General features: G+C 39.2%; 3 protein-coding genes across 3 annotated transcripts; all 3 read right to left on the bottom strand.

Annotated features, from left to right (window-relative positions):
- Positions 1–784: 784 nt before the first annotated feature.
- LOC101310936 (transcription factor bHLH51-like) lies at positions 785–2,367 on the bottom strand. The gene is made up of 2 exons (XM_004307626.1): positions 2,009–2,367; positions 785–1,685 (listed from the first exon to the last, which is right to left on the bottom strand). The coding sequence occupies exons 1-2, from the start codon at positions 2,303–2,305 to the stop codon at positions 1,197–1,199; spliced, it is 786 nt and encodes a 261-aa protein (XP_004307674.1). The 5' UTR covers positions 2,306–2,367; the 3' UTR covers positions 785–1,196.
- A 1,784-nt stretch (positions 2,368–4,151) lies between these two features.
- LOC101311516 lies at positions 4,152–5,823 on the bottom strand. Its single transcript, XM_004307628.1, has 2 exons — positions 5,692–5,823; positions 4,152–5,082 (listed from the first exon to the last, which is right to left on the bottom strand). Exons 1-2 carry the CDS (start codon positions 5,731–5,733, stop codon positions 4,345–4,347), a joined length of 780 nt encoding a protein of 259 aa, XP_004307676.1. The 5' UTR covers positions 5,734–5,823; the 3' UTR covers positions 4,152–4,344.
- A 4,288-nt stretch (positions 5,824–10,111) lies between these two features.
- Positions 10,112–11,242, bottom strand: LOC101301152 (putative F-box protein At4g17565-like). The gene has a single exon (XM_004308895.1). It carries the CDS (start codon positions 11,240–11,242, stop codon positions 10,112–10,114), a length of 1,131 nt encoding a protein of 376 aa, XP_004308943.1.
- Positions 11,243–12,197: the final 955 nt, after the last annotated feature.

The raw sequence follows: 12,197 nt of genomic DNA, 5'->3' as shown, positions 1-12,197 counted from the left end.
CATATAGCCGCATTATGGTGTGACGTGAGCGTTGGACGTAAGCGTAGTAGCCCTATATGAGTGTTTAATTCATATAGGGGGTATGGGCACATATTTATACACCCGTCTGTCCACCTTGATGGCGTAGTGTAGCACCGCATTAAGGCGTGACGTGAGCGTTGGACGCGAGCGTAGTAGCCCTATATAGACCCATGAATTTATATAGGGAGTATGGACGAGTGTAAATACATACATATATGATAGAGTCTGAGAGGCTCGATATTTTATGGGATAAAGGTTTTATCGCTTGCGGCATGCATTCGATTTTTCCTTAGAAATTAATTTGGGGAAACATAAATATTTTAATTATTAATTGATTTTTGTCCACTCACTCTAACGTTATTAAATGTTTTCCCCTGGGCCCTTCGTTTTAAATTGCCCAGTCTGCAGAGTTCGGGTTGGATCTAGTAGGAGACGAGGCATAGTCACCCGCTTTTCGGCCAGTTTTCATCAGTAGGTTACCTGTTCAACCTACTTGTGTTTTCTTGCTTCCGCTTGTGTTTAGTAGCTCTGAATACTTTAGAATTTTGTATATTATGTGATATTCAGAAGCGTTAAATTAAGAGTGTAATATGAAATTTTCGAGTTAGGGTTGTCCATCTGCAAGGGAGATTTTCTTAATCTTTTCAGTAAATTTTCCTTGGAGGTGGTCCCCGCACGACTTACTCTGGGTTTCAGGGTGAAATTCGGGGTGGGTCGTGTCACTTCGTCTGAGTTAGAGTTTGATTGTGTAATACAGTAGAGTGCATAACAACAAGAGTAGATTGCAAATGCATTATTCTTTTCGACATAAATTTTGCAAATTTGTGATAAAATGAAACTTTTAGAAGACAAGGAGCTAAGCAAATCATCTAATAATTGTTGTTCATTCTTCTGATGATGTTGAGATGAGGAAGATGAGGAAGCAAGGCATAGTTGCTATCAATGAAGCAAACAATCAGTGGTCCTAGAATGAACTCCACTTCTTCATGTGGTAGGGAAGCAACGTGATCAATATATATTGTGCCTACTCCCTTATGTCTTATGTCTTTTCCATCCGTCCATACAATGCATAATTGAATCATGTGTCTCCCGGGGGAAGAACACAATTAGCAATAGGGGGTAATACTTCAACACATTAAATCATCAAAGGGACACTCAAGATTCTTGAGAAAAATCTACTTTGGGTATTGGAAGGGCAAGAAGAACCTCTGCCTCTTGCTTCTAATTCGACAATTTGGCGTTGCAGATGACGCCGCGATTTTACTCAACACCAACTTAAGGGCTTGTTTGAGATTGCTTATGGAGACGGTCTCTTCACTATCCTTGGAGCAAAGGACAAAAATGCTTTTGATCCTGCCACCTGCACTGGCGATATCGGCTTTCATTGCAGTCAGTTTTAGGCGTTTGAGGACTTGAATGAGCTCCCTGAACAACTCCGGCTGGTCATCACAGCAAACAGATACCCTTATCATAATACTATTGTCCTTGTTTTTGTTAATGCTGGTGGAGTTTGTAGGAGTACCCTCATGAACAAGATCACATTGACTAACAGTTACATCATCAAATTCAGTTGGAACCATCAAGGCTTTGCTCACTTCATTTGCTCTTCGCTTCAGATCCTTGACTTCATCTATCACACTTCCCAACAGAGCTGCCTTGTCCATCTTCACAATCAAATCAAGGTTCCATATCAGTTTCTAATGCGTCGAAACATGTACATGAACACACACACCTAAAGTTGGCCTAGCACCATACCACTTCTGAGCTACATACACACTCACCTATAGTGCGCTCTGGATTTGTGTCCAAACATATTATCGAGATGACAAACCTACTACTAAGTAGCATAGTCTGAAAAAATGAAACCGATGTGTGCAACCTTTATCTCACAATCTTGATCACTTAACGGACATGTGACACCTATATACAATGGTTGTATGCAAGAACTTCCTTGTTAGTGTGTGAGAGGGAGATGAGATCAGTTTACCTTGTCAGACTGGGGAATCAGTTTCCTAAGAGTTGCAAGCTGCGCATTGATTCTGTCTCTGCGACGCTTCTCAGCTTGGCTATGGCTCTTAGAAGCACTTGCAGCTCTATCTTCTTCGGCAAGCCCTTCGCCCGTTGAAGACCATGAAGGTGGAAACCCTCCACAGAACTGGAATGGAGTAGAGTTAGAGACATTAGGCCATGGAACTTGGAAAGAAGAAGACTCATTGCTCACTGCTGCTGCAGTCTGGTACTGATTAATCCAGTTTGGCCCTTCAGCATAATAACAATTCTCCATGGCCAAAAGTTAGAACCTTCACTCTCCCACCCTCTTTGCCTTTTATTTCATCAATCAAGTTCAAGATCCACTGTTCTTTGCACTAAGATAATAATGTGTGATCTCCACATCTTGAAAGTGATTGCTAGTGGTTATCCATAAGCCCCTTTAATTTGTCAAATGAATTTTTTTTTCTTGGCAGTATATGCCTGTCATTTCAATATATGAATTCTTTTCCTGTATTGCTTAGTGCACTATAAATTTCACTGTATTTCCAAATCACCAATTCAACCCCACTGTATTTGGATTTGGGTTTAGAAAATGACATGGTTTTTGACATAATTGAGAAAGTAACCGTCTCACCCCATGAAACTTGTAGTACAAATAACAATGCTAGCTCTTGATGCATAGCCAAGGCCCTAATGCAAATATTGCTGATGAAAATGAAAGAGTGAAAATGACATAGATACACTACACTAAATGATTGTAAAGGAACTGTTGTCTATACATTGACTTGGTAATAGTAGTGGATAAAACTAACAAGGATCATGATCTTAGAGATTGATATTCCCGCAAGTAGATTTTTAATACAGTAGAACTAGATGCTGTTCGAAATCCTATGAAATGTGGAACCTCTTGTACTGGTAGAACAAGCCTGTTTCTTTGTTCCCTAGCCTGATCCTTATCCAGGATATGCATCATTTTTCTTCCCGTATTTTCTTCTTTGGGATATGCGTTACAAAGTATCTACGCTAGTAAAGCTTGGAAACTATTATGAACCTCGTTAGTATTGTGCTTCGTTTTGTAATGTTCATCTTGTATGTTATGTTATCAGATTGTGAACAATGACATGACATGAGTAATGTAGGCGTAGCATGCTTGATGACAAAAGTTCTAACTAGTGTTCTATTCTATCTTACAAATCCAACTAAAGATTTCTCTAAGGCATTGAAGCTTCAAGTTGGCACCAGTTTAAGTGGCTCGGTTTGTCTTCCTCGATAAACTACCAGTGCTGTACTCCACAACTAGACAAAAGGCTTTAATAAGGAATCACCGGCCGGAGATATATAGGGCCCTCGAATTCACTCGAACATTGTAACTTGACCATAAAGGGAGGACTTTAAGGAGTGATTCGACATCTGATCAACCACTCGCTTTGCAGAGTTCCCCATTTTCTTCTCATAATTTGTGTGGCGTTTACCACCAAACCGAAATATCAAGCGCAGCAGTCTTTTGGGGTCCCATTGCTTCAACAATTTCTGCAAAATTATATCGTCGGTAGGAGCTATGATTAAAAGGATGAATGGCAAAGTGGTTAAGCTTTAGCCTACTGTGGTGACTGTTCATGGATGGATGATACAATGAACCATGTGACTGATTACAAATGCACAAGCACAACAAAGACGGTAAACACATGGGGTTGTCTTAGACTAAAACCACAAAGACAAAACACTTATTATAAATACACGTACATAAACATCATCATCACATATAGCATCAGATCATCGTTTTTGACATAAGTTAGAGTGTGCACATGAATCTCCTTTTATATTGCATTTTAGATAACTTAAACTCTTAACCATCAAAGAGTTTGAGTTCCATACAAATACCACAATATTAGTCTATCTCTATTATCTTGTTATACAAGATAATTCAAATGTATTTTATTGTTTATCTAACCATTTCATTTAGATAAACATATCATGATAATGCAATTAATAATCTCACAATGTTCATTCTGTTATTCTATAGAAGTTGTCATGCCTTGGAACTTATAATGCTAAGTCCATTCTAACAGGTTGTTCTTGAATGTTGGATTAGACACAGAAATCTGTCTGGTACGCAAGTTTGGTTCGAAGGCAGAGTTCCAAGGAATAGCTTCTATCATTTTACACTTCGAAGAAACAAAGCTATAAGAGTGTAGGAGCAGTAAATTTCAACTGATACAAATATTGACCTTACAAATCTCTGTACATTGACATGTATATCTTGTCAAAAATGTTGAGATGCATCAAGGTGGATTGATCGGAAGGAACTAAGACGATCGCAGTTTCTTCAACTCAATTTTCATTAAAATGGATAGCACCAACTTTCCAGACAAAGTAAGTCGTGGCAAACATCACTGTGCTGATGAATACAAACGAGAAGATGATTAGAAACAAATCAGCACCCCCTGGAAAATCCCAAGTTAGGCCATCCTTTGGCATTCCTCGCTTGCTGTCATCAAAAATGTTTGTAGGGGCCTGCGGAAGTCCAGATCTTCCCTTCCCACCATCGCTCGCTCTAGCAGCGTCTAGTACAGTCTTGCTCCTATCTGATTTCTTTCTAGCTGGTTTTGACTCTGTGTTGTAACGGCTGAGAACCTTAGCTGCCCTCAGTCTCTCCCTGGCTGTTAGCGGCAATCTTTTTGATTTAGGTTTCAAGTTTGGTGGAGGAGATGATTCCTCCTGTTTCTGACTTGAAATAACTGATGATCCATTGGAAGCCTCAGAGGTTTGAGAACTAGGCTCATCAATGGCACTAGTTTGGAACTGACTATTGTTGGCAGAAGTACCCAAAGATGAAGAATTAACAGCTGGTATTGGATCCTCAGAAGGAGAACTTGAAGTTTCAGAAGACTTATCACCAGTTTCTGTGGTAAGCTGATTGCTATCTGCAACGGAAAGACATAAGCCCCATCTTTCTCGGTTTATATGCCTTCTTGGCCCAAACTTTCCAAATGAAGATGTGAATTGTGTGACTGTTGGTGTAGAAGCTCCAGCAGAAAATCTTGACACATTCTGATACTTGGCTTGTAACTTCAAATAGAGTACAAAACTATCGTCAATTATCAATGCAAGCAGAAGTTGCCAACATACATATAGATCACATAAAACCCAAAAACACAACATAAAACCAATTGTTGTTTCAAGCAGAACCATTTTGAACAATCTCACTTAAATGATATAGGAATATTAAGACAACCTTCAGGATAAGTTACATGGTTTTCTGAATATTCCCTTTAAGTGAAGTAATTCAGCCAAATTAAATTGCAGAAACTCACTGCTCTAATCAACCAAAGGAACCTTCATTTCCTGCCGGAAAAGTTTTCTCAACAAAACTAAGCAACTCTAGCACAAGCATGATCCTAGGAGCTAACAGTGACAAACCTCAAGACAAAAAACAAAGCCAAGACTCATTCTTGAGTTAGTTATATGTACAGTTCCATTCTTAAGCCAAGATTCTTCCTTTTATGTTTAATTTAAACTTCAACACCACCCAATATCTACTTCAATACAAAACAACCCATGGCTGCTCATTCCAGAGCTTCAAAGTAGAAACAAACCCAATTCACAGTCTTTCAACACAACCATGATAATGAAGTTTGTATATTCAGTAAGAAACAGAATGGTGGGTCATAGAGTTACCGTAGAATTGAAGCCGAGTAGTGAGTAGAATGAAACAGCCATTTTCTGGTCGTCTACGGCCCAACCATTTAGACTCAGAGAGAGAGAGAGAGTAACTGCGTCTGTGTTGTGGTTGCAATGGAGTGGATGGTCTGTAATCCAGGCAGAGAGGATGAGAAGAAGATGGCACCACAGCCTATCTTAGCGCGTGCCGAGCATGCTTACTAAAGATAAAACTTGGGCTAGGCCATTTCGAACTATGTACGGGCTTCGGTTGGGTTTGGCCTACCCCAAACGATAATATTGTGTTTGGGCTTTTCGGCTTTCATTTTTATTTTGAGAGAGCATGTTATTGACAAAGAAAACCACCTGGGAATGTAATTCCAATAGTCAGGCAACCGACCAAGTGAATAACACTAATACTGTGAGAGTGTGAGGTGTGCAAAATCAAGTTTTGAGATCATGATATATACATTTTTCGTTAGATGAAAATCAAATTTCTCATTATCAGCCTTTGTTGAACGTGTCGGGAGATCTGGAATGGCCCACCAATGGTGTTCTGTAGTGGTTAGATCTTATTCCAGTAATTTCTACCTATGTTGGTCAAGTTAACTCGGGCGGTTGTCCAATTCGGTTTCTATTGGATCCATTGATATGTCAATCTCTCCTCTTCGGAGTGAGGACAAGTAGATTGAAGATAGTTTATTTGCTCATAGTTGTAATCCCTTGTGGGGTGCTGTGATTATTTTGTAATTGCATTTTATTGAATGAAATTTTATTTAATAAAAAAAATAAAAATAAAAAATTTCTCATTTAATATAAGGGATAATGCCCATTAGCTCTAATTTTAAGAATTTTATTCCCACTACCAAAATCAAATTTTAAAATTTCCAAGAGCCAACTTAAACAGCAGAAAGACAAATATACCCTTAATGAATTAAATAAACTACAATAGACCATTATAAAAGTCTATTATAAAATACAGTTTTTATGACTAAATTCTCACAACCAATGACGTTGACCGAACTCCGGCAACCTTTGACCTAGCTCCGGGGACCGTTGACCGGACTCCGGGGGCCATTGTGCTTTAGTCACTTATAACAGGTCCCTATTAGGGGCAGTATGACCTCCTACTAGGGGTCACTAGGACCTTCTACTAGGAGAAGTATGACCCTTAAAATTAACTGTACAAGTCTCTATTGGGGTCAGTAAGACCTCATACTAGGGTCAGTAGGACCTCCTATTGGGGTCAGTAGGACCTCCTACTGGGGCCGGTATGACCTTTAAACTAACTATGTGCTTCAGTCACTTATAAAAAATCCCTATTGAAGGTAGTATGACCACCTATTGGGGTCAATAAGACCTCCTACTGAGGGCAGTATGACCCCGAATTAAACATCTATTACCCTCGATAGATGTCATTATAACTTCCTTTTATTGAGAAAAAAAAATTACATTACAATAGATGGAGAGCAAGGCATACATGAATAGAATTATAGAAAAGACCGGCCAATTTAGATTTCTGCATAAAATAACAACTGAATTATATGAAGATTGGTGATAAAGCAACACCCATTGCTCTGCTTCTGTACAATTCACTTGTACGACTACACCTTCTTCAAAAACTAATAAATTAAAGGAAGCCAACACTTGAGCACTACATCATGGTTTCCAGTAATCTGATCATCACATCACAATAATCAAAGAGATGAAGTTCTCTTGTTAATTAATAAATAAAAAGAAGTGGAGAGGGGGAGTTTCATATTCTGTTTGAATTCTGCATAACCTTGATAACAAAACTAATTGAGGAAAAAATAAGCATTTTGATTAGGGAGTTCTTGAAGGCGTATCGATGCAAATTCATGCTCCTTCAGCAACCACTTGTCCTTCGTTGTTGTCCAACTCAAGTCCCGACACCGTCATCTGCAACAACCCTGTTCGATTGATCGACAACACCGAACTCGATCCTGACATTCCTCCCTGCCGCCGACGACCTTAACGGCGATGTAGCACGACGAATTCATAGCTTCTACTGTTAGAATTTGGTCTGCTCGTCAAGTCCGATCTAGATCTGGATGGATGTGTGTGTGTGTGTGTGAGAGAGAGAGAGAGAGAGAGAGAGAGAGTAGATTCGAATGAGGGGATAGAAGAAAGAGAAAGAGATAAAGATAAGAGGCATGGATAATTTGGTCAGGAAAAAACACAAAAGGATAAAAAATTTGTTAATGGGAATAGGTCTCTTAAAAGTGTTTGGGTTGATGGAAATTTTAGAATCTTATTTTGTTAGTGGGAAAAAAATCCCTAAATTTAGAGCTAGTGGGAATTTTCCCTTAATATAAATCACAACCCAATTCATAACCATACATGCATAACATATACTTCACAACTCTGATCAAGTCACTTTGGTTAACCCCAACGACGTAAACTTTGAACAAGTAAATTACTATTCGGGTGAACCGTACGCCTCAAGATGAAGATCATCATGACTCGTTACCACATAGTACGATCACTAAAATGCCTCAATAAGTGGCTTAAACTTTAAACAAGAAAAATAGCTAGTATGAATTCGTGTGAACTCAATCAAGATGAAGATCATGAATCCATTCCACATATACAATCACCACAATGCCTCACAAATTAATATATGGCTGAAACCCTAATAAAAGAATGAAGGATTAGGATCAAAGAGTCTAGCAAATGGAGATAGGGGAACTGCCAAATCTTTTAGCTGTTCAGCTCTTTTCTCTCTTAAACTATAAGCAAATAAACTGCTGCTTCCATAGTTGGTGAAGTAAATTGAGTTACTAATGCCTTCTGAAGCATCATCGGCTTTTGAGGTTAAAAGTGACTCGTTTTCATTCAAAATCAATTCACTATTGCCAATGGACTCGATCTCTACCCATCTGTAGCTACCTGCATCAGAATTGTAATTCAGCTTATAAACACAAATCTTTCTCCCTCTGTTAACGATCAGCAGATCTTCTTCTATTCTGGCTATGTAGACTGTTTCCACAGCACGGTGAACCACAGGCGCATGATCAGCTCGGATTTCCATCCTCTTTATTGGAAGGGAAGTCGAGAAATCCCATACTACCGTCATGTCTTCCCGTAATGCATAGAGTTGGTCAAGATAACGACAACTGTTCATGTATAGTCCTTTCCAGGTATATTTATCCAACAAATTTGTCCACTCACCATCTGCTTCTGTTGTACAATACGCAATGTGGTATGGTCCTTCACCATACATGATCGAAACCCTAACCGGATAAAGTTGCGAAAGCCATTCATTAACTGCTAAATTTATTAGCATTATATAAAATTGACCTCTGATCAAACGGAATGAAACATGGAATAGTAGAGCAGGGAGGCAGAGGAAATTGAACTGCGAATATAGGATTCAAGAGAGTAAGATCTAGGGTTTTGCCCAAAAGAAGCAGCCAAGATTGGGACGATCCAACGCAAACGTGATCGCGAAACTTCCAGGCCATCCTATTCTGATTCAAGTGGTAGATCTTGCGGTCCTGATGAAGACTTTGAAAACGAAACCCACGAAGATCGACACCAAGGTAGAGCCGCTAAGCAAGTGAATGACGACGATGACGACTGTAACACATATTTGACAGCATTATAGAAGGAACGAGAAACTGCTTGTAAACGTAGTATGTACCTCACTGATCAAGACTTTGAAAACGAAACCCACGATGACGATCGACACCAAGGTAGATCCAGGGAGGTTCAGCTAAGCAAGTGAATGACGACGATGACGACTGTAACACATATGTGACAGAATTATAGAAGGAACGAGAAATTGCTTGTAAACGTAGTACGTACCTCGCTGACAATTTTGATAAAATCAGTTCTAAAACGTCAATCGGAAGTTCGGACCAACTCTTCAACGGCTGAAAGGTTGTTTCGTCCCCCATTGTTGTCTTCACTCACCCAACAGGGGAAAATCTAAAAGACTAATATATATAGGGGATGGATCAATCCTTATTGTAGTTGAAGACCTAATAATTTATAAAGACTAAGACACCTTTTGAAAAAAAAATAATCGAGTTGATAAGAGCCTAGTTATGAAACCCTCATAGCCATGTTTGAATCAGCGAATGCTGAATGGAGTATTGAGATCATGATACATACATTTTTTCATTATACAAAAATTGAAATTCTCATTTAATATAAATCACAGCCCGATTCTTAGCCATGCACACATAGCATAATTCACAACTCTCCAGTCACTTTGGTTAACCCCAACGACGTAAACTTTGAACAAGATCATGACTCGTTACCACATACTGTAGTACGTAGGATCACTACAATGGCTCTAACTTTAAACAAGTAAAATAGTATGAATTCGTGTGAACTCAAGATGAAAATCATGAATCCATTCCACATACATAGTAATATCACCACATACACTGCCTCAAAAATGGCTGAAACCCTAATAAAAGAATGAAGGATTAGGATCAAAGAGTTTAGCAAATAGAGGGAGGCTAACTGCCAAATCTTTTACCGGTTCTGCTCTTTTCTCTCTAAGACTATACGCAAATAATCTACGGCTTCCTCCAGAGGTGAAGTAAACTGAGTTACTACTGCCTTCTGTAGCATCATCAGCTTTTGAGGTTAAAAGTGACTCGTATCCTTTCAAAACCAATTCACTATTGCCAATGGACTCGGTCTCTACCCATCTGTAGCTACCATCAGAATTGTAATCCAGCTTATAAACACAAACGTTTCCCCATTTGGTAACGATCAGCAGATCTTCTACTGTTTTCGCTATGTAGACTGTTTCCACAGCACGGTTTCTTCTTTTTGGAACCACAGGCGCATGATCAGCTCGGATTTCCATCCTCTTTACCGGAAGGGAAGTCGAGAAATCCCATACTTCAACCGTCATGTCTTCCCGTAATGCATAGAGTTGGTCAAGATAGCGACAACTGTTCATGTATAGTCCTTTCCAGGTATATTTATCCAACAAATTTGTCCACTCACCATCTGCATCTGTTGTACAATACGCAATGTGGTATGGTCCTTCACCATACATGATCGAAACCCTAACCGGATAAAGTTGCGAAAGCCATACACTAACTGTGCTAAATTCATTAGCATTATAGAAAATTGACCTCTGATCAAACCGCCTGAAACATGGAATAGTAGAGCAGGGAGGCAGAGGAAATTGAACTGCGAATATAGGATTCAAGAGTGTGAGATCTAGGGTTTTGCCCAAAAGAAGCAGCCAAGATTGGGACGATCCAACGCAAATGTGATCACGAAACTTCCGGGCCATCTTATTCTGATTCAAGTGGTCGATCTTGCGGTCCTGATCAAGACTTTGAAAACGAAACCCACGATGACGATCGACACCAGGGTAGATCCAGGGAGGTTCAGCTAAGCAAGTGAATGACGACGATGACGACTGTAACACATATTTGACAGCATTATAGAAGGAACGAGAAACTGCTTGTAAACGTAGTATGTACCTCACTGACAATTTTGATAAAATCAGTTCTAAAACGTCGATCGGAAGTTCGGACCAATTCTGCAACGGCTGAAAGGTTGTTTCGTCCGCCATTGTTGTCTTCACTCACCCACCACCACCAGAGGCGAGATCTAAAACTCTAGGGTTTTTGGTACTGACAACCTAATTAATATATAGGGAATCGATCAGTCCTTGTTGTAGTTCAACACTTATTTTTAAAGACTTAAGCACCCTTATTGCTATATTATTTATTTATGTATTTATCTTTTACTTCTTAAAAAATAAAAGGGAAAAAGACCATTTGCACAAAATAGAAAATGTCAAACCCCATTTCAATGATAATCTTTTCTCTTAGCCTATTTGAATACAAGGTACTTATTTTAAGCCTAAATACACAAATCTTTATTAAAATATAATAAAATTATATTTTTAAAGACTTTTTTACCCTTAGCTTTTACTTAAAGAGAAAAAATGAAAAAGATGGAGGGAAGACTTTGCTGGAAGCACACCGGGCTCCGGCGCCAGTCACCGGCAGCCGGACTCCGAACTCCGGTCACCAGTGACTGGAATTTTCCGACGGCAGGAAAATTACCTTCAGCTGCATTCCGGTCGCCGGACTCCGAACTCCGGCCGCTGGATTCCGGTCACCAGTGACCGGAAGTTTTCGACGGCCCGAAAATTACCGGCATCCAGTGGCCGAAAATTTTTTGGAAATCTCACTGGATTTTTTTAAATGCCATCGGAATTTACGTGATCTTAACCCAAGTACGAAAAAAAAGTTTACTACCCCTAGTAAACTTTTACTGGGGGTAGTAAACTTGCAAAACAGTATTTTCAAGACCATAATACACACTAGTAAAGTTTACTACCCCTAGTAAACTTTTACTGGGGGTAGTAAACTCAAAATAAAGTTTCTCCATGACAATTATACACCTTAAACAATGAAAAATCAACTTAGATGCAGAAAAATAAAGTTTACTACCCCTAGTAAACTTACTGTTGGGGGTAGTAAACTTGCAATATAGTTTTCCTATGACCATTATATACC

Source organism: Fragaria vesca, linkage group LG7, assembly GCF_000184155.1.
Source record: "Fragaria vesca subsp. vesca linkage group LG7, FraVesHawaii_1.0, whole genome shotgun sequence".
NCBI classification, from domain to species: domain Eukaryota; kingdom Viridiplantae; phylum Streptophyta; class Magnoliopsida; order Rosales; family Rosaceae; genus Fragaria; species Fragaria vesca.
Note: the sequence above shows the minus strand (reverse complement) of the source record. Positions and strands in the feature narration are given on the sequence as shown.

Bases quoted from the DNA above. Each gene is read 5' to 3' on its own strand.
- LOC101310936 (XM_004307626.1), bottom strand. From the start codon at position 2,305: ATGGAGAATTGTTATTATGCTGAAGGGCCAAACTGGATTAATCAGTAC. The intron at 1,686-2,008 runs GTAAACTGATCT...TTGATTGTGAAG, and splicing joins TGATTCCCCAGTCTGACAAG to ATGGACAAGGCAGCTCTGTT.
- LOC101311516 (XM_004307628.1), bottom strand. From the start codon at position 5,733: ATGGCTGTTTCATTCTACTCACTACTCGGCTTCAATTCTACG. The intron at 5,083-5,691 runs GTAACTCTATGA...CTCTATTTGAAG, and splicing joins TACTCGGCTTCAATTCTACG to TTACAAGCCAAGTATCAGAA.
- LOC101301152 (XM_004308895.1), bottom strand. From the start codon at position 11,242: ATGGCGGACGAAACAACCTTTCAGCCGTTGCAGAATTGGTCCGAACTT.